Source organism: Ciconia boyciana, chromosome 10, assembly GCF_034638445.1.
Source record: "Ciconia boyciana chromosome 10, ASM3463844v1, whole genome shotgun sequence".
NCBI lineage: Eukaryota > Metazoa > Chordata > Aves > Ciconiiformes > Ciconiidae > Ciconia > Ciconia boyciana.
The window spans coordinates 44,558,917-44,581,027 of record NC_132943.1 but is presented as its reverse complement, the minus strand read 5'-3'; the positions used below and the strand labels follow the sequence as shown (position 1 = coordinate 44,581,027).

Here is a 22,111-nt window from a genome sequence, read left to right as displayed (position 1 = left end):
TAATGTTAAAGAACTCAAGAACACAACTGTAACTACTTTGTTTAGATTTGTACCACTGGATTAGATTGCCACATTTCTCTACTTTCAAGGTAAGAGATGAACACTCTAGTTGCCAGACTGACAACCAACCAGTTTTCTAACTTGTAACATTTGCTATGACTGTAGAGGTCAGGAATGCACACAAAACTGTGTAGTGTTTACTATAAGACAACACTGTAGTTCATAATCTGTCAGGGCTCAAAAAAAGCTAAGCTTTTTATTTAAATCAAATTACTGTAGAAGATAATGCCATAAGCATGAATGTAGAGTATCGGGGTTTTTTTGTTCTACAATAACCAGCATTAGCCTTGCAACAGTAATGCAATATTCCCTTGACAAGAGAAACAAATTAAGTATCTGTTTATAACATCACAAGATGAAGATCACAACACTCAAGAAAGGAGGTCTCTGAAGTTTTAGCTGGTGCACACTAAAGCTAAGGAAACCTACCTTCAAGTGTGCATTCTCTAACTGAAGCTGGCTGATGCTGGAAGTGCTAAGGTTTTTTTGCATCTCTAACTGCAAGTTCAGCTGCAATATCTCCTCATTTTTACTGATCAAATTATCTTTATATTGTTCTAGTTGGTCTAACAAGCTTGCAATCTAAAAAAAGAAGAAAATGCATGTTTCAATTAAGTCCTCTTATTTAAGCAGAAAGATAAAACTTCATTCATCGCCTTATTTACTGAGAGCAAGTAACTTCAGCAAATTCTATGACTTAAACTCTCTCTAATCAATTTGCATTAATAAAATACTTGAGACATAAAAAGAGAGTAAGAAGATAGTGTTCCAGCTCCTCAGCTGCGAAACCAGAGTACTGCAAAGGTGATTTTCCATTTTCTTAAAAAACAAAACCAAACCAAACCAAACACCCCTAATTGCTCATAAAAGATATGTTAATCTATGTTCTGAATAAGCAAGCCTTAACCACTGGTGTAATTTGACATAACAATAGGAGACATGTTCGCATTTGATGTCTAATGTAATCACAAGCAGTTAACATAATCACCATTTTCCTCCTCCTAGAAGACAGAAATTAGCACTGCAGTGCTAATCCCAGTAACACAGCAATCAAAAAAAAGTTCTGAGCGTTGACTCCTTCAACCTGTAAGAGAGTCAATAACTCCACATTTCTCTGTTTGTAGCTGTTGGAAAGCTTCAGAGCAAAGAGCTATTTGGAAACACTGTGATCTTGCCACCCACAGGTTTTATCATCTCTTGCCTTAATAGGTAGTGAGGAATAGGGGCTTTGAGAATGAAAAAGGCTTAGTGGCTCCTGAAGTCAGGCTTCATATGGAACTTCCATCTGTAAGAAATTAGTTTTTATTATCTTACTGCTCTTGAAACAATGGCGTAGAATTAACTGGAGGATCACCCACATTTTTCTTCCCTGCACTTCCTAAACTGGACTGTATGTTTGTATATTACAGATACTATAATAATTATGTAATATTAAATAAACATACAGCAGGGGGGTGTGTATGTATGTATCTGTATGTGTAAATCCAATAAAAGTTCTAAATAATGTGACCAACTACACTGCGTTTCAGCTTAGCTTGGCACAAGAACTCATTGCTAACATTCTCTGGCTCACAGAATAGAGAAGGTCAGATGACACCATTATGGGTAATTGTCCTTTCTGTTCTTAAAGGAATTATCGCTCACTCTCAAAGTCAAACAAAAAATATATCTACCTTCTGCTCCACTTCAACTTTGGAAGGAAAGGAAAAACAGTTTACAAGAGATATTGATCAATCAGTCTCAAAGCTGATGTGAATCACCACAAGACAGTTTCCAGGGGGAGGGGAGATGAATGGACAGGGGGATGACAAAACAGAACAAAGCAAGAAAAAGGAAGGTTAGTTAACACCAAAGCATAGAGAATACTGGGAAGAAAGCACATTTACTACAACATTAGTCACTGGGTTTTTGAATGGCTTAATTTCCGAGTTACAAGTTTGCATGAAATGTTTCTGCAAGTTAGGTGAGTGACTCAGAAGCCTACAGGACCCTACCAAAACTCTTACCTCTCTCTCTTTCGTCTGAAGTGCCTCCTGCTCTGCCTGTAACTGCTCCTTCAGCACTGGGGCAGAACTGCTGTCTGCTGGTACTCTGTGCCTCGCTTCATCCAATTTAGACTGTAGGGCAGAGATCTGAATCAGGTTATTGTACTGTTGCTGTTGCAATGCATCTTTATCCTGCAAAATATTTTTTTTTTGTTTAGAATTAATTGTCATCAATATACATACCCACCTAACCAGAACAATCCTGCCAAAATACTTCATCATCCCTGACAAACCCCAGTACAAGGAGAAAAGTTCATAATCCTAATGGCCTGTAAAGAAACAGGAATTCAAAACAACTGAATGTTTTTAGCTCACTTAAGTTTTTACCCCTTTATTTTTTCTAATCCACATTTAACAACTTCTGAAAATTTAGCATTCAGTGATATATTATACTTTCTCAATTACACAGCATTTTATATATTTAATAATCTAAACATCTTGTTCTTGTAGCCATTTCCAAATTTAGTACGATACCATACTAATTTTGTCTAAAATTTTTTCTCAGCTAAATTTAAGAGGTGGAGACTTAATTTAAGAGATGGAGAGTTTTGGGTAGATCAAAAACCTACTACAAATACATCATGTTAAGTCAGAATGTGAAGCACCAGCACTAAGTTTCTGTCAGATCTGTGGTCTGTCAAGCTACCGTAGTTCTATTTATTTATTTATTTTTAAAACATCTCCTTTGGTCCTCTTTCTCTCACAGTCCTTCTCAGGAGCTGGGTCAGTCCAAGGAGGAAAGCTTCACTTGGGAAGTTGTCCAAACAGCAGGCATACATATCTGTACTTAATATCATAAAGGAAAGCTGGGCAAGAAACCTAAGGCAGTAACTGCCTCTGCGGTTCAGCACTTATTCTGCCCATAGCTCAATACACATACCTCTAACAGAGGGTTATTTTAGACTCATCATATGATTTGCCAAAAAATTATGTAAAATTTGACCATCTTTTCTCTAATCAAAAAGAACTAAGACCCAGAGTACATGGATAGCATCTTCTGATCTTGAAAGAAGCATCAATTAAAAAACCCAAAACATAAATTACAAAGTTAATGCTGTATCGCAGTATCAAAACAGCATGCCCCAGAACAGGTATCTTAAAACAGTTCATGTCCATACTAAATAGGCTGTCTGATTTCCACCCACTACCACCCAGCCAGTCCCCGCTGGCTTTTTGGCCAGCTCTGGGGGCAGTCCAGGCACACACAGCACACAAGAGGAAAGGATTATAGGGGAGACAGCCAGTTAAGCAACAAAGCTGTGTCATTCACACCTAGTATCATTGGCAGGATAAAAACCAAATGTAGTAATTATGACAGCATCACCTGCACTTTTTTGGGTAGGAAAGCACCTATCACATAAATATTTTTGTTTGTTCTGAAGGGAAAAATGAAAACTCTTCTTGCCATCACAAGAAACCTATGATATTAACCAGTCCCTCAGGTGTCCTGCTGCCCTACGTGAAAGGACACACGTAACAACAAAACCCAAGCAACAATAGAGCCTTTTTTTGTTTTATAGCAACTAAAAATAAGATGTTACTCACACCATTTTAAAGCTCATTTGATCACTGACAAAAAACCTCCAGTAACAATGTGCAAATCCAGATTTCTGCAGAACTGGGCTGCCTTACCTCAGATGTTCCTGCATTTACTGGACAGCAGAGCTGTAAGTGTGCCATAGCTCATGGTGTCAGCACAGCTCTGCACACAAGAGTTAAGTTTCTCCTGGCATTCTCCAGTTGCTATGTTCTGAGGTTGCTACAGTGACCCAGCAAGAACAAGTGGCAACCCAGACAAAAATCAGAGCTTTATGTAATGCACCTTCACTGTAAAATCTTCTGGATGCCCACACAGATGTAGTCTAACGTGGTATCTTCTTTCACTGATACCAAAATCCATAGGATAGCAGACTCCCTAAATGAGCCCCATTTTCAAGACCTCAAGCCAAAGGATGAGCACTCCTCCCAGCACAACCCTAACCAGAAGTGTCAATGTTACATATCAACAACCTGAACAACTGAAAGGAACTGGACCAGGAAAAAACAAAGACCTGCTCCATGCACATGATAGCAGGATAAATGGATCTGCTAGCTGTGAGGTTAATCAGTATTCTTCACAAAAAGATAACGTTCCATATTCAAAATTACTCTTTCCACACCCATGTTGTATTAGCACTAGTCTCCATTATCTGCAATACGTACATTTTTCATGTGTTGGAATTTGGGGGACAATAAAGATCCATAATTGCCAGTCACATCAAGTGTATTTTTACAGAAAAATTTCATGACATGCAATCATTCTTACAGCTCCATTGGCACTTATTTACTGCACAAAATTCCTTCAAGACAAGCTGTTACAATGCCTACAGTTAGCAAATAGAATAGCATAACCTTGTTTAAAGCTGATGAATTAGTTTCTTGGAAAAAAGAAAAAAAAAAGTCTGAATTTGGCTTATTTAGGATTTTTAAGAAAGATCAATTTCCTGGGACACTCAGACAGCTAAAAGAATATTTTGAATTTGCATGGATAAAGAAAGCTTGTTTAACAAAAAGCTAAGATATTGGAGACAAGAACAACTTGCCAACACCAGTATCACAGCCTCCATCCACTCCAAGACAAGCCAGACAGAAAGCTAATGGGCACGGCTTTTGTATGCTTGGATAAAATCACAGAATAGCTTAAGCTGGGAAGGGCCTCTAGAGCTCTGTGGTCCAACCTCTGACTCAAAGCAGAGCCAACTTGGCCCTGCTCAGGGCCTCGGCCACCCGAATTCTGAACATCTCCAAGTCACAGAGACACCACTGCCACTCTGAGCCCCTTTTTCAACATTTGGCTGCCCCCAGTACAACCGTTTCCCCCTACCATGTAATTGGAATTTCCCTTGTTGCAGTTTATGCTCATATCTTCTCATCCTTTCACTGTGCACCTCTAAGTCTGACTCCATCTTCTCTATAACCTCATATTATGTGGCTGTAGACCACAATAAGATCTCCGCCAAGCTAAACAAACCCTGTTCTCTCAGCCTCTCCTCAAAAATCATTTGTTCCAGCCCTTTGACCATCTTGATGGTCCTTTGCTAACTTGCTCGAGTACGCCAATGCCTTTCTTGTAAGTGTGAGTCTTAAAAACAAGCAGTTCTCCAGATGCAATCTCACAAGTGCCAAATAGATAGGAATAATAGTACCTAATAAACTAAGACTGGCTAGTCTAAATCATGTTAGCTGAAGCTAAAACAAAAAAGTATTTTGTTCAATATCTTTAAAATGAAAAATAATGGAAGCAAATATTTACAGAATTAGCAATTAAACTAATAAATCTAGTTTAGATCATGTCATTCTCAAATCTTCAAATTTGACAGACACACCAACAATACTTAACCAAGGAAAATGCTGGGAGGAAACTGGAACATGTAGTTTAAGAAAGTAGAAAACGTTACTCAGATGTTTGGTAAAAGACAAATACTTTTGCTAAATGGAATGTAATTCTTAACTCTAAGCTGTGATTCAATCTGCAGTAGTAACAAAACACTAAAAATTTCGGAGTATGGCAAACAGATCTGGCTCCAAAGGCACATAGCAAGAGCAGCTACCATTTAAGATAATATGATTTTAAACAGTTTTTTATTGAAGACCCACGTTGTTTAATATTCAGTAAGACTATCCTCTCAGGAACTTCCAGAGAAGCAAAAGAGCAGCTCTGATCCATGCAAACATGACAACTGTCAAGAAGCAGTCTCTATAGTAAGTAGGTTTATAGTTCATAAAACCAGAGTTTGTTTAAAACTGTGGCTGTGATACCTGTCATTAATACAACAGTTTAACCCACCACTAGGTGCCAGGGATAGTCTCAGACAACGCAAACACAGTCATTGATGACACTGTCTGCATAATGCCATTCCCATTTAAATAAGTGTTTAAAAATTACTTGTTTTAATTCGGTTTCCACTTTCTTCATTTTTTGCAGTTGTTGTTCCAAGTAGCGTACAGTCTTTGAGGCTTCAGTACCGCTGTGCTCCAGTTCTCGTATCTGTGCCACCAGTTTTTCTATCTCTTTATCACGAGCTGTAATTTCTTGGTGTTTTTGCTCCTTTTCTAGTAACAGCTTATTGTAATCATCAATCTTCTCTTTTATTTCTGCTTGCAAAGATTCTACCTATACAGAAATCACATTAAACAGATATTCAGGTAATATAACAAACTTCCAATTGGAAGCACAAGAGTAACTTCATGGCAAAGCAGGTGGAGTTTTACTATGGACTGAACTATGCTAAAATTGCAGCTGAAGGTAAAACCAGATGTGGACAGAAAGGATGAAAAAGTAACTGTCTGAAATCTTGGTTTCCAAATGCAGCAGCTCTTAAATACACATTTGATTACTCTCTCTTAATATTTGCAGTATGCTAGCAAACTGCTGAATGAAGGCATACTCTCAAGGCCCAGTGGTCATCAAAAGGGGCCTTGTGGCATGGTTTTTTTGTGGTGTTTTGTTTTTTGGGGTTTTTTTGCTTTGTTTTTTGGGGGGTTTTTTTTGTTGGTTTTTTTTTTTTTTTAAGATTAAAAAACCCAAGATTACATGAACTATTACTAATAGCATTAGATGTGTTTCTGTAACCTCAGAACCCTCTTCCATTACTTCAAGGAATTCCAGTTTAAAGGAAGATACCAAGAATTGAAAGATAAATATGAAATGTACATACTCAATGCCTGCAAATCAGAGAGATACACAGTAGTCAACACAGAACAGGTACTCTTTTTCCAAAAATCGCTTAAATATGAAGAGGATAACAATTTTGCATTTGAGCTCACTGAGATCCAGTCATGCACAGAGCTGCAGGAAAACGGTCACTCATTCATCCCAGTGAAGGCAAGGCTAGGAGCTTTGGTGGGTGACAGAGGCAGGAGAGAACCAAGTGTGACAGACAGACTACGTCAGAAGCGATACAGTCATTAAGCACATTGAAAGCAAGCTCAGATAGGAAACCTTCTAAAGGACAAATACTTTGGTCAATACCAATGAGCAAGGAAGATGCAATTTTACAAAATAAATGCTTTGTTCCTCAATAAGTGTCTGAATTTATGCAAATTCCACTTCAATATTATAAAAAGAATTTTGTATTAATATAGAACTTTACATCTTTGAAGTAGTGTACAGATCTTACTAAAGCAGAAAAACAGCCTTTAGCAAAATACAGAAGAATAGAGTTAATTTAGTCAAATTAATAACCACGGAGAGCATCACAGGCTAGTTAAGAGTACCAAAAGTGACTAACATTACATTTTCAACTGCTTACAGGCACATATACATTTCCTTAATTATGTATATATCTTATTCCCTTCTCATCTCCTCAGCAATTAATTAACTGTTAAGCATAACACAGGCCTTACAGTAAAGCTTTTCAGTATAGAAAAATCTTTTAGAAGTCTAATACTTTCTAATGCTATAAAATTTTGGCATCAGAGTCCCAGACATTATGACACTTTACACACAAAAAGCGTGTTTTTTAACACCACGTTGCTAGAAAGCTAGTGCTGCAATTCTGCAGCTAAGGAAACACTTTCACAACCTTCACCCTCATGGCATACTCTCAGATGGTAGCTCCCAGTACCAGTCAGCACTCTTTTCACAAAATAATCCCACTCACATATACCTTGAGCCTAGAGAACAGCAGAGAGAACAACTATGAACTTGCTATAACTCCTACATGCAGAAATTAAGAAGTTAAAGTGAACTGAATTGTTTCGGAATGAATTAAGCAATTACCAACGTTATAGCTGCATTAAACAACTGTACAAGAACCATGTAAATCCTGACAATTTCTTTTGGCACAGATTACGTGCATACCTCACCCTACCCACAAATGTCACTTGCTGAGTTACCTTCCTTGTGTGCCTTTCTCCAATAAAGTTTTAACCCTTTCTGAGAGAGGTTGCAAAGTTACAGCAGCTAGTCTTAATTTTTTCAGACCTTCCTCTTTACTAAGCCACAAGCACACTAGTAAATAGTAACTAACTGTCATCCATTCTGTCTGTCCATCATAACTGTCTATCCATCTTGGATAGAAAGGCAAGCTGTGGTCTTAACAGTTTGACGTATTTTGAATAACCTGACTTATATCCTTTATGATTCTGTACGCCCAAGATTTAGGGAAAGACTGCCACAGAGGTATACCTTCTGGGTACAAACAGATCTTCAACAAGTCACATGGCCTTCAAAACAAAAATCTTTGCCATTCTTTTTCTGATCTTTGCCACAGTCTAAATAACACGTAGGCTATGTGTGTGATGTACTCAGAAAATCTTAATGCCAGATAATAGCATTCAAGCAAATGAAAAGCTGACATTGATGCAGAATGATATGTAATCACTCTACTTCTTAAGAAGCCTAATGAAGTCCTAGCAGAGGTTACAGAAGGCACGTGACAATCAGGTGCCCTCCAGCATGGAAAATTCACTCTAACAAAGATTCAGTTGTTCCTACAAGATTTGATCTGTAACACTGAGGTACACCATTTCATAAACTGTACATAAATGAATAGATGGAAATGAAATTAAGTAGTATACACACGGAAGTTTTGTTAAGAGCAGGGCTACAAACAAAAGCTGAAGGCTAAGGCACGGTGTATCGTTGTAATTCCATTATCTTTGTTTCATACTCCAAACCTCAACTTCTCCTTTCATGCCAAAAAGCTCTTTTACAATAAGTAACTGCCTGTAATGCATCTCAGCAATAAGCCAGGAGAATGAAGCACTTCTGTACAGGAAATTAATTTGAAAACAGTTCCTCACTCCCTGCAAGACTTCTGCCACCCTAAAACATTTATCCCTACCTGAAAGTCAAGCTGAAGCAGACTTGACATATCAAGAACAGGAAAAAAAGCCAAAGCAGATCTAATTAATAGAAGGCATTGAAAGGAAAAGGAAAGAAAGGTTAAACAGATGTTCATGCTGTTTTCCATACCTGTAGAATCAATTCATAGTTCTGTATAATGTTCATTTATGTGGAAAAAAAAACAAAAACAAAAAGAAAAAAGTGAAAGTTAATCTTTGAAACCAAGCATCAAACAAATGAACATGTGAAAAAAAGGACTGATTTATAAACTTAACTAGGACAAGGCATACGGACAAAGAACATCTCTTATTACAACTGGTATAGCTGGAAAAATTAAACACGTTTAGAAGCCAGAAGTCGCCCCTCAGGTGTGCTCTGCAGAGCAGAGTGTCTGTATTGTTGTCCTCCTCAGTTAATTTAAACCAGACCCATAGGCTGTGAAACTTTACTGTAATGCACATACAACATTTCTTTCCATCTCCATAAGAAATAATGCAAGTACACTCTCACTGCCTAAATGTAGTCCAGTCAGCTGGAGGAAGATCTGCTCTCTGGGTGACATCAGAGAAAAGAGAAGAGAGGGAGGAAGAGAGAGGGGGGAAGGCCGGGGCGGGGTGGGGGGGGAAGTCTCTCGAGCCAGTCCCCCAAGACAATACAGGTTTTGGTATTTAGTTGTAGTAAACAAACTCCTTTAGCCACTAAGTGTGATTTTACTCACCCTATACTCTCTGGGCTCTCCTGAAGTCTGCGATTTTGCTGAAAGTTTTAACTGTTCTTCCAGTTTCTGAATTTCCTGCTGAAAATCATCACGCTCATGTTCCCTTTCGACAGCTTGTTCCTATAAACCCAGCCAGAGACAACGAAAATATTTTTTAAGAAACTTTGCATTTCATTAAAATATTGAGTACACAAAAGAAATTGGGGTTTGTTTTTGTGGTGAAGAAACTATGCTCACTTAAAAACAATTAACACCTTTTAGTAGTCCTGAAAGCACAGCTAAACTTACAGAGAAAGAAAAGAACCACACCTTTTTGACTCCAGTGTACATACAAACTACAATTAGCAATTAATAAAAAGGAAAAAATTATCCTGTAATACTACAGACAGGGAATTAAAAAACTAATCTAGAAAAATTTATCTTTTTCTCTTTTACAAGACTAGAATACCAAGATCTTAATTTCAAACAAAATGGAAAGTATTTCATTTTAGGAACCATCTTCCAAGTCTCAGTCACAAACTAGGAGTATTTATCACCTCCAAAACCATGGAAATCTGGTACCAAGCTTGCTTACATCCATGAATTGCCGCTGGTTTTTAAGCTGTTTTTCAAGAACTTGAATTTGCTGTTTTAAATCAGTAACCTCCAATAACTGTGTAGCCAGGTCTTGATTACTATGCAGCTGTTCTTCCAGTTCCACCTCCAAAACTTTCATTTGAGAGCGTAAGTTGGAATGGTCCTTTTCTGCCTGACATTGAAGCTCTAATTTCTCCTTTGCTAAAAATTCCACTTCCTTGAGTAGACCTGAACAAGAACACAAAAATAACAACAAAGTTTTCAGTGCAGGGTACAAAAACCAAATTGAGTTTAAGATGAGATTAAATTCAGGTACTTTGGACAGCATCAAAACCAAAGAAAAATCTCCTGAGATGGTCTGTAAGAGACAAAAGGAAACGTGATACTTGACTGCCCATTGTGTCTCTGAAAGCCATCTCTGTTAAGACTACCATACAATGCAGTAAAGGAAGACATGAGCATCTGTGCTCAATCCCAAAGTAAATCCTGGCTAGAGGTATTCTGGGCACATAGAAAGCTTTCACCTTCACCCCTGGAGACTTCACAATTCCAGAGACCCCATCTCACCTGACCCAGAGTCCTTCAAATTCCCTCCTTAGGTCCTTGCCCTCTCAACCCCAGTTCCACACTCCTCCTGCCCCAAAAACTCCTCTTTCCAAACCACACCAGATCCTCAATCCTCCAAATCGACTCCATTCCAGATGTGCTCCATCCCTAAGTTTAAGCCCCATACTCCACTTTCAGCCACCTAGTCTCTCATACCCATCCTTCCAACTGCCCCACCCTTCACTATTCTGTCCTAAAACCTTGCCACCCCTTCCATCCCAACTTCCCACCTTACTTCAAATCTCTTCCCAATCAAGCCATCCAATACTGAATTCTCAACTCCTCCAAGCTGTCATGCAGAGATCCTCCTTAGACCTCCAACATGGAGTCTCAGGTCACCCTCTCAACTACTCTTCTGCCTCGTGCCATGCTGGATACTGCTGCTGACGTCTACACTGTTGAGTTAGCATCCAGTCCATCTTTTCAGTGGCCACCGGTGCCCAGCCCTACCCTGAAGCTAGCTGCTATGAGAAAGCAAAGTTAATCTTTTTCTCTGAACCTGAGTGGGGCTTAAAACCCAGAGACAAATCACGCTTACAGAAAAAAAATTAGTCCAGTTCTGAGGCTACAAAGGGAAGAAATACCTGGAAAAAAGTTGGCAAATATTTGCCCTCTATAGACTGCAAAATAAATACCACAACTATGAAAACGTACATAGCTCAAGATTATTTAACTTATCAAGAGCTAATTTATAGCTACAAACTGCATTTTCAACCAGTTGGATGCACTGAATACACTATTTAGGAGATTCAAACTAAGACTCTACTGTGAATACACTTAGAGCAAAACTATTTTAATGTGAATACAGCTAAAAAGTAACCTGAACATGAAATTAGATATCTGGCTATTTAGAATTTAAAGCAAGGTCCTGCTCATTATTTTACTTTTAAAATGTTCCATTATTCATCTTAAGTGTTTTCAGTCATAGAGAAAGAGGCAAGTCTATGATTCCAACAAGGACCTTAACTGGTCATCCAGCCCAGTTCCCAGAATGGGACAATTCCCTCTTCCAAGCGTGATCAACTCAATCCACTTGATTTCTGACCTAACATTTTTTTAAGCTGCTGTTACAAACCTTTGAAAACAAAAGTGATACCACAGCCTCCTTACAACATTTCTTCTAGTGCTTCACTATCCATGAGTATTTAATTAAATTTCTAGACACTTTAAAATAAGCCAAGAAACATGAACACTTCTATGTTCATACTTAAAGAGGATAAGCATCACAAGCTTAGAATGATGCAACAGCATTTACATTAGACATTGGGGAAAATGTCACTGCAGAAAGGATAATGGAACAGAGTGTGCAGGGACTGTGAAATCTCTGTCTCTGGAAATTAAAGAAGCTGGACAAAGAGAAACAAGTAGATTCTGTTTGGGGACAAAAATATGGACTAAATGAGCTCTCAAGGTCCACAGCAACCCTCTGATTCCATGATTAGGTCGTCCTGGTCTCTTACTGTAGCAACTATACTTTCTCTGCATTAAGACAATATTAAAATATGCAAGATAAAACTAAGAAGTTAATTGAGCAAAAGAAAACTTAGCAGATATGGAACTGTACCAGATTCTTTAACTGTTTGTCAGATTTGCTAAGCACCCATGGTAGCTTTTGAAACCAACTGAAATGGACACAACATTGCTTAGCAGTCACTTGAATTCTTCGAGATGCATAGCATACATGTACATTGCCAATGTGAGAGCATGACACACACCAGCTGAAGGGAAAAAAACCAAAAAAAACACATTTTGTTTTGCAGTCACTCTATACAACATGTTAAGAGCCCTGCCCTCCCTTACACACAGGTACACTGGCACCAGGCTTCTCCTGCCATTTTAAGTTTGCTATTGGCTCATAAATACAAGTCACAGGATTAATAAAGGACTTTGAGGAACTGCTGGAGATACACACATAGACTACACATCTCAAAAAGCTCTGGTCCTGCTAAGTACTTTCTGCCTTTGAGTGATAATCCACAGCCACATTCCAGCTACATTTCACTCCAAGCAGTAATTTTGCAAGCTCACAATTACCAAGAGTGGTATCTCCAATGCCTGCATAATTACAACAACTGTGCAATTGCTGTGCCACGCTCCCTACTTTTTGTAGCATGGTGCTAAATAATCACGTGAACCAAGCTTCAAGTTTCCTAATCAAAAGTTCATTCAGTTGGGGATGTAACTCAGGCTCTGGCAGAATGCACACAGGTAAATGAAGAGTCTCCCCCAGAGCAATTTCTCTCACAACCCACTTTGAGCTGTAATAGCCTCCTGTCATCATGAGACGCAACACAGCAAGTTATCCAAGGCTGAAACACACAGTCCAGAAAAAAGCCGATGACAGTCTGAATGCCATTAGGAGGCTGAATCCCAGCCACAGCTGCACAACAGAGAATATCTTTTACCAAGCGCTGTGTTTTGCCAGGCAGGAGATGGGAATAAAATAGCATACTACTGTATTTGCTTACACATGGTGCACAGAGGAGGGCAAGGTATAGTGTGTACAGATATACATGCACCCACAGGAAGGGCACATATGTAGACTGACCCCCTGAGAAAAGAACTGACGCTCCTGTGAAAGCAAGCACAGGAATTTTTCCTTCTACAGCCGAAGAAACATGGTCATTAACAAGTTGATGGCTTCTTTTTAGCTTCCAAAGGCTTTCTGAGGAACAAAATCCTGATTAGTTAAAACTGAAATAAACAGTCACAGTCACCTCCTCAGACAGAAATGCAAGTTAATGGAAAAAAGTAATTAGGCTAACAGATTTTACGTGGAATTGAAAATGTTTCATAGAAAGCAGGTATCAAATTTTGGCAATCTCAGTAAGTGTAATCTGTTTGAGCAATTTTTTTTAAAATTTTTTTTTTTAAGCACACGTTCCCCAAGTGTATAAATATAATTTCAAGCAACACAACTAGATCATCAGATTACAGATTTGCTTATTTGCAGGGACAAACCTGGTATTTATTAATGCTAATTCAAATCATGCAATTCCACTTTGGTAATGCCCCAGCACACTCCTCCCCACTCCCAAGATCACCATCAGCAAATGCCAAGCTCCATTCTAAGTGCATTTTATTAGCGAGGCCATTCTACTCACATTAGTACTTCACATCAAAAAAGGGAGGAGGCATCAGCTTTTCAAGGAATAAGCCATGTCAATAACTCCAAACAATATGATTTTTATTTATCATATTTTCCACATACTACAAACCGTTCCAAACCAGAGGAAGAGTACTACAGATGGCTGGGGTGGGGGAAAGGGGATGAATTTTAGGGCTCAGCACTTGCAGCAAATGCAACTGTTCAAGTTCTAATGAGCTGCTGGCAAGAGCTGGACTGCAGCTACTGGGAGAATGTCAATCCCCAAATACACTCTAACCAGCTAGACTAGATATTCCCTCTCACTGAGTGGGCAGCAGCAAATTTCAGGACAGTGAGGTGGTTACCAAAAATATGTTAAATAAACATAGTGTTTGAGGGCGATCTGAATGGACAGAAGGAATAAAGATATAGTAACAGGCAAGACAGCCCAGTGCAGCTTTTTAAGTCTAACCGGAATCCATCTAGATAATTCGTTTTTTATTCACCTGAGGGACTTGGTTTACCCAGCTCACACCCTTTGGGGGAAAAGAGAAAGTCTAGAAACAAGAGACAGTGAATATGCAAGAGAACACATCTACAAATATATATATGGGCATATAAATAAAATTAATCTAAAACATGATAAGAGAATTATATTTTGAGCAGACCACAAAACATAATCACGGCAGCTATGAATTTATCAGATCTAAATGTTTGCTACTCAGGAGTTAAGTATGCACCCTGTAGTTTAGGAGGAGGGGGGAAAAAAAAAAAGCCTCTTTCAATTTGGCACTTACTAATTTTACTTCAGCATTAGACTTCCAAAGTCAGTGTAAAACCCTGTGGATCCTTCTTGCTTGTTTTTGGTTTCATCTTTCCTCCCATAACTAGCCTTCCTTACCATTCTGCTCTCCCCTTCTTTTTTCTGATCTACCTATCCATCCAATTACATTTCTCTAGTCTCCCTTAGACTTCCTTCAGTTCTTGCTGTATTTTTTTTAGCTCTCCATTTTACATCGCCTCAAATATTTTTTTTTTTCCTCCCTTTAAATTAATTTAATCATTTTAACAGCCCACTGTGTATCATCAGAGGCTCACAGCAAGCTTACGACCCACTCCATCCCCTCAAAAGAAAAATGAAGCTGGCAAACACGAAGATAATGGCACAATGTATTTTAAGCCGAACAGCAGCAAAACATTTTTTTCCTTTAAATATTGATCAGTGAATTGAATATTCTTAGTTTTAGTTCTTTTCTGGTGCATCACAGAAGTCGTAACTTTTTTTTGCTAAGATATTCATAATACCAGTGATTTCTTGGGCCTATTTATGAAGTACTATTCCTCTTTGTTAAAATAAAATCAGAACTATCAGTTCATTCACTCAGTGTTACAGCAGCACAAACCAGAAAAAACCCACACTCATCGTTACAAACCTGAACCTTCTTTTTGTGCTACATTAGCAATAGGTGTTCCTAGAAATCAAAACACAAAGACATGTACAAGACAAGAATAGGACATTGTGATCCATTCCATCTTCTAAATAACTAAAAATTCATATGTAGTACAGATCGTGCCTACCTTTTATTTGGCAAAAATGCACTTCATCTTTATTATGACACAAAGCTCCTAATGACATACGTTGATCCATGTCTGTAACTGGACTAGAGCTACTATAGAAACGGGTTTACATTATAAGCATGCAAGTTTGTTGCAACATTCTTGGCTAGTCATTTATGCATTTTCTAAGACAATCAATATTCTCTTTTTGCAATTTTCCCCAGACAGATATGGAATAATTAATGCCTCAAACCCCCCTTTTAATTCCTGCCAGGGGATTCAAAGCAGGGCTCAGTCCAGTGGGACTCACTGGCACAGACTTACAGACTCTGTAATCTGTCATACATTTCCATGACACACAGACATGCTTGTGTTCAACAATATCATGGAATTATTTTGCGTTTCCTGTGGGACATATTACTCAAGGCCATAATCACTGTTGTAAAGCAAGCACAACACGCGTTTAGTTTCAGTTTCGGCCCCTGAATCTGCTTATGTTCTGTCGTCTTTCCCCTGAGGAACAGAGGTCTTCCCCCACCTCTTCCTCTGCTTACTGAGGCAAACGAGCATAGACTCTGTAAGCCAGGACAACCTGCGCAAGACCACTATTCAATTTTCTACTAAGGTAATAGTAAGATATTAAGATGTCATATGAGAGATCAGACACGGACACAACTCTTAATACTAACGTACGTACTATACTTTTTAATAGGGCCTGTACCGATAGGACAAGGGGTAATGGTTTTGAACTAAAAGAGGGGAGATTCAGACTAGATCTAAGGAAGATATTTTTTATGCTGAGGGTGATGAAACACCGGCAGAGGTTGCCCAGAGAGGTGGTAGATGCCTCATCCCCAGAAACGTTCAAGGTCAGGTTGGACAGGGCTGTGAGCAACCTGATCTAGTTGCTGGTGACAGGGCTGGAAGGCATGTCCTATGGGGGTGGCTAAGGACTCTGGGTTTGTCTAGTTTGGAGAAAAGGAGCTTGAGGGGCGACCTCATTGCTCTCTGAAGCTTCCTGAGGAGGGGAAGTAGAGAGGGAGGTGCTGAGCTCTTCTCCCTAGGATCCAGTCATAGGACATGTGGGAATGGTTCAAAGCTGCGCCAGGGGAGGTTTAGACTGGACGTTAGGAAGCATTTATTTACCAAGAGGGTGGTCAAACCCTGGCACAGGCTTCCTGGAGAGGTGGTCGATACCCTGTGCCTGTCAGTGTTTGAGAGGTATTTGGACAATGGCCTTAATAACATGCTTTAACTTTTCGTCAGCCCTGAAGTGGTCAGGCAGTTGGACCACATGATCGTCGTAGGTCCCTTCCAACTCAAAGATTCTATTCTATTCTAGTTGAAGATGTCCCTGCTCATTGCAGGAGGGCTGGACTAGATGAGCTTTAAAGGTCCCTTCCAACCCAAACCATTCTATGGTTCTATATACAACATGAGTATTTTGATTGCACTATATTTGAAAGGTTGAGTGCAGAGGCAAAAGGAAGAACACAGAAGGATGGAAGCCCACAAGAGCAGGACAATGGTAGAGTCAAGAGTCAAAAGAGAGGTGAAGAGCAGCAAGATGAAGAGAAGAAGAGAAGATGAGGTGGGGGAGAGGCGAGAAGCAGACAAGAGTTGCAGAGGAATGATACAGTAGGGCTGAACGCCAGGCAGGAGTCTATCACAGAGGATCCTGAGAAGTGGACAGATAATTGCAGCATATAGACTGTGTCCAGTCAAACACACCCCTCCTATAGAATTTGGGTCGATACGCTGAAACCTAAAATCTTTACACTCCTCTACTACTGACAATGGAGAAATTCACTAGAAAACTGTTTCTTGCTGTCTTTATTTCTGACCTAAGCATGCACTATGTATAACTACCTGTTATGTAGTCTGCTCAGGCAGTAAAGATGTATGCAACATAGCTGAAGGTGGCATTGTGGTGATATTAGCTGAGGGTAGCGTAATGTTGGCATTAGCAGAAATGGAAAGGCAGTGATTCCGAATGATAAATTTCTACTGGAAGACGATACAGAGAAATTCACTTATAAAAGTATTAGAATGACATTAAGCCTGCAAATTCAAGAAGTCAAAACTATGTAATGCTATTTAAATGATTCACAGATTCATCATTAAGAACAAGCATAAGCTAGTCTTGAGTTTCTGCATAGTGCAAGTCACATAACACCTCTAAATTTTCTTCCCTGAATCAAAAAAAAAAATCTTGCACGTAAGCCAGCTGTATTACACTGAGATTCTTCAGGATCTTTATTAAATCACGGCTGTCACTTAAAACGTGTGCTCCTTCATTTGTGATGTGAGTTATCACAGCACCAACCTCCACTTATTGAGTGTTATTAGACTCCATCCAGTATGTTGAAGAGTTCCCCTTTATTCTACTCTACCTCCCTACACAAGGTCCCTGTAGTTAGCTTACATCATATCACATGCTCTGTGGGGCTGAGGGAGTGATGGAGTGGGGGAAGGAGTTATGTAGACTGCTTATTTGCACCTACTTATCTGAGTTTGATTTGGTATGTCAGTAGCTGTCTTTGGCTTGCAGTGAGTCACACTTTATATAAAGTTTAAGATACTTACCTCACCTTATCCTCTTCAACAACACTACCTCATTTCAGCTTTTTCAACCCATGTACTTTCCTTTAAAAATCTAAAGAGACTTTGAGCTTGATCATTAAAATCTTTCCACAGTCACCCTTACTGATCATATGTGTGTGTTTCGAAAGGACAAGGCTGGGGAGCAGGGTAAAAGCTTATGTATGAAACTAAGTACACATCATCACCACAAATTTTTTCATAATTCAATAATTCAAATAATCGTCCCAGAGCATTTGATTTCTTCTGTCATTACTAAGCTATCTCCTTAGTCCTGGAAGCAGTCAAAAGCCTTGAAGCTCCAACTCTTCTCTTTGATTGCAGTGCCAAATAACCAGCATTTCAGTTACTAACTAGATGCTAATTAGCTGTTGCAACTAACTACCTGTAGTTAATACATGCCTCTTATTTTCTCAGACACTTCCCATTTCTAACTAAGCATAAGACTACAGCAGTACTCTTCACTAACAGTACTATCTTCTTATAAGCAAAGAACCAGCTGCTGTATTTTATTTTCTGCTTTTACAGGAAGACCCTGCTAACCTCTGCACCAGATTGAGCTGCTCACTAGGTCATCACACCAAAGACTGAAACACATTGCATTGTGCCCTGACTGGAGACAATTTCATTTTCCACTAATAGTGTCATAGCCACTCCTCACCAAGAATTGCTTGCTCCTGGGTTAGCTCCTGGAAGCGTTCACGCATATTCTCCAGCTCCACAACAAGGCGACGCTCAGATTCCTCTTTCAGATTCAAGGCCTCTTCCAATGCAGCTTTTTCTGCAACATAGCCTTCAATAATGCCTAAAATCCCAAGTTAGAATGCAAATAAAGCAGTAGACAAACTCATCTATTGGAAAAAACAGCTTGAAAACATAAATAAACAATTTTATGCAAACAATGGAAGGTGACAGAGAAAGGAAGACGTGCAAGATGACTTAAATTTACACTGTAGGCTTTTTGAAGTATCTTAAGGAATAAAATGTACCAGTTAATGTATTCTAACCAATTTTGTGAGGCTGCCATGTCACAAAATGTCTCCAAACATGTGGAATGTATATGGGGACTCTTAACCCTTGATGGCCTGGGATCACCTCACAACATAGGACAGCCTGACACATCCTCTGCTGTGGGCTGAAGTTCAAAGAAACAGAATATCCAAAAAGTAAGATCAAGTGTTAGATTCAGAGCCCAAGAAATCCAGGAATGATTCACAGAAAGGAAGGAAACAGGGTTTTGGAAAGACCAAATAACCCTAAAGGAGTATGACTGAGAAGAGGAATGAAAAGCAGATGCCATGATTAGGGAGAGAAGCTCAGCTTGAAGGACACGGAAACCCTCAAAGACTCTCCTACATAAAGGAGAAGACCTCAAGTCATAAGCTTCACAAGGGGGAATTAGACTGACAATATGCAGTCTGTGACAGCGTTGAGATCAACAGCCTCAGCCTTTCTGTCTCTTCTTACAGAATCTCTTTATGCCTGCACTACCATCAAACACTGCTCTAGTTCATGCTGAACCCTTCCAAGATCAGACAGGTGGGCTGACTTACACTGGGAGTATATCTTCTTTTCAACAATCCAAGCTCCCATATTTAGACATGCAGGAACACAAACCGCTGTTTTAAAAGTTATGGTATTTTTCACACGCAGCCAATTGTGTAAGTATAGGACTAAGCACTATCACACTTGCCCCTGGGAAATGCAATTCTGATGAAGACAGTTAAGTAGTAAATTTGCAAGAGAAGACCCAAGCTTCAAGTAACTTAGTAATCTGAAAGGCAGAAAATGGATTATAGACAGGCAAATCAACAGCAAAAGACACAAAAAGCATATCATAGATATTTGGAGGAACGAGCTATGAGTAAATGACACTGAAATCTCTTCCTATTGGTTTCATTTTCTTACCCTCTGCTTTATGAAGCTCTAGTGCCAGCTGATTCTTGGCCTCACTTTCCTCGCTGAGGCACTCCATTAGTTCCTGGTGCTGACTAACCGCCTGGGCAGTTTCCCAATTTCGGCGGCTGAAGTCTTCTTCAAATTGTGCTTGGTTTTCATGCATTTTCTCCAGCTAAAATTAAACAAGTTCCCCTAGCATCAGATCTTGGATGCACATGCAATGTAACAATGTAACTACAGACATTTAAACAAAAACCCTCTTAATTTTTGATAACATGTACGCATTAGGGTCCAGGTTTTGAAGTTTCATTTTAGTACTAGGTTGACTTTCCCCAAAACCCCTGGAACTTTGGTGACTCCCTGTACCCATATACCTATATTTTTGCAACAAATCTTGCTTAGGCACATCAGTTTCTTTACTGTGCATAAAAAGAGATATCTCCCTGATGGCTAAACTGCTCAGCTTGACACTTCCTGAGACACTTGAAATTCAAAGCATCCTTGCACTTAAATTCAAGAGATTCAGGCATGTCTAACAGACAGTGAAGTCAATTCATCATCAGGTTTCCAAGGTATGGCACCAGTTTTCTGAGACTATATATCTTATATTCCTACATGCAATGTCTCAAGTTCAAAGGAAAGGAATAGAGCAGCCCCATTCCCATTTAGTTTATATTTAGCTTATCCTGGTGGACAGAACATTTCACAGATGTAAGCGAAGTATGCCTGAATGCAGCTGATGAAGGTGACCTAGAATCTAGATCTGCCATGGCTTGGGCAAGTACTTTATCCACAAGTTAGTTACATGCTAGTGGAACCAGCATCAGTACCCAAAAGAACAAAATTTAAGCACTTCATTCTAGGAGAGATTTTTTAAGATGGTGAATATACATTTCGCACAGACACTTATTTCTGGGTTGCACAAAATACCTGACGAGAAGATTAATTTCAGATATATTCCTTCCCTTCGCATTTTCTCTTAAATTAGGGGATTCTTTACTCAACAAACTAATTATTGTAGTGCTAAATTCAATCCTCTAAATATACACAATACTCAGGCATCTACCTCAGATTTACAACTTCTCTTCACAAAGCTGAATGTCTAGACACTGCAAAACTCAGTATGGAAATACTCAAATTCTTTTATGATATTGGGTTCAGCTCCTTTTATCACAATTAAGCAGTATATAATTACAAGGCTGTTTGCTTGCTGCTATCTACGTATTCCCAAAACATTTTAACATGAGACTGAGTTTTCTTGAACCTCCTTATCAATGTTGAAGAAGCGTTGATGTGAAGTGCAATAAAAACCCCTCAAAAACCCTTAACTCTTGGTCTACTGAAGTTACCAAATGCATCTAAAATCCTAGTTTAAATCTACGTAAGGCAACCAGTTTATAGCCCTCCTACAGGATCTGCTAGAAGGAAAAAAAAAGTCATTAAAGTCTCATTTATAAGAAATTATCAAATAAGGGCAAAACCTTCATTGTAAGAAGCAGGGGATGCACATGCCTCCCTATAGTGATAACTGGTCATGTATTCAGACAACATCTGTTTCTTTTTAGTAGCCAGTCCTACAGGGTGCTAAATACACAAGCCTTAAAACAGATTTCACATTTTCAGTACAATTATACATCTATACAGATTAAAAAGTTTTACTTGTTTAGTTGATTCTGTAACCAGCTCCAGAAGTCTCTCCACTGCAGTGCGCAAACGATGACCAATTTTCAGTATCATTTCTTCGTTTTCACATGCCAATTCTGGCTTTGCAAAAACACTTTCACATAAGTATTGGCTCAACTCAGACCCCTCGTCAGTCACTGGAGACAGCTGGTTGTGTTCCGTGAAAGTTTCATCAAGCAGCTCATCTACTGAAAACAAGCAAGCTATTTAAAACCACAGAAAAATGACACAGAATTGGCCACTCAGATAACAACTGACATCAGACAGTGACATTGGTTGGTCCTGCAGAAGTATTACAAGGTGAAAACTTGTACACATCAATAACTCAATGTTGACAAGTCAAGCCAGTCTTTCACAGCGTTTGGAAATATTGTGCTAGACATCAGGGCCTGAAACTCCGCATTCACCAAGTTCATCCTTCCTGCCCTCTCCTTTTCCAGTAACGTTTT

General features: G+C 39.1%; 1 protein-coding gene across 9 annotated transcripts in view; it reads right to left on the bottom strand.

Moving 5' to 3' along the window:
- PCNT (pericentrin) overlaps positions 1 to 22,111 on the bottom strand; it is a 99,719-nt gene that overhangs the window by 34,245 nt on the left and 43,363 nt on the right. For 7 of the 9 annotated variants that reach the window (XM_072874047.1, XM_072874040.1, XM_072874041.1 and 4 more), the window contains 9 exons: positions 21,639 to 21,850; positions 19,989 to 20,151; positions 18,742 to 18,885; positions 10,227 to 10,456; positions 9,653 to 9,772; positions 9,064 to 9,084; positions 6,031 to 6,258; positions 2,067 to 2,237; positions 490 to 642 (listed from right to left, as the gene is read on the bottom strand). In XM_072874047.1, coding sequence (XP_072730148.1) covers positions 490 to 642; positions 2,067 to 2,237; positions 6,031 to 6,258; positions 9,064 to 9,084; positions 9,653 to 9,772; positions 10,227 to 10,456; positions 18,742 to 18,885; positions 19,989 to 20,151; positions 21,639 to 21,850 — 1,442 coding nt within the window. The remainder of the gene's footprint in view (positions 1 to 489; positions 643 to 2,066; positions 2,238 to 6,030; positions 6,259 to 9,063; positions 9,085 to 9,652; positions 9,773 to 10,226; positions 10,457 to 18,741; positions 18,886 to 19,988; positions 20,152 to 21,638; positions 21,851 to 22,111) is intronic. The other 2 variants (XM_072874042.1, XM_072874046.1) reach the window with 2 other exon arrangements.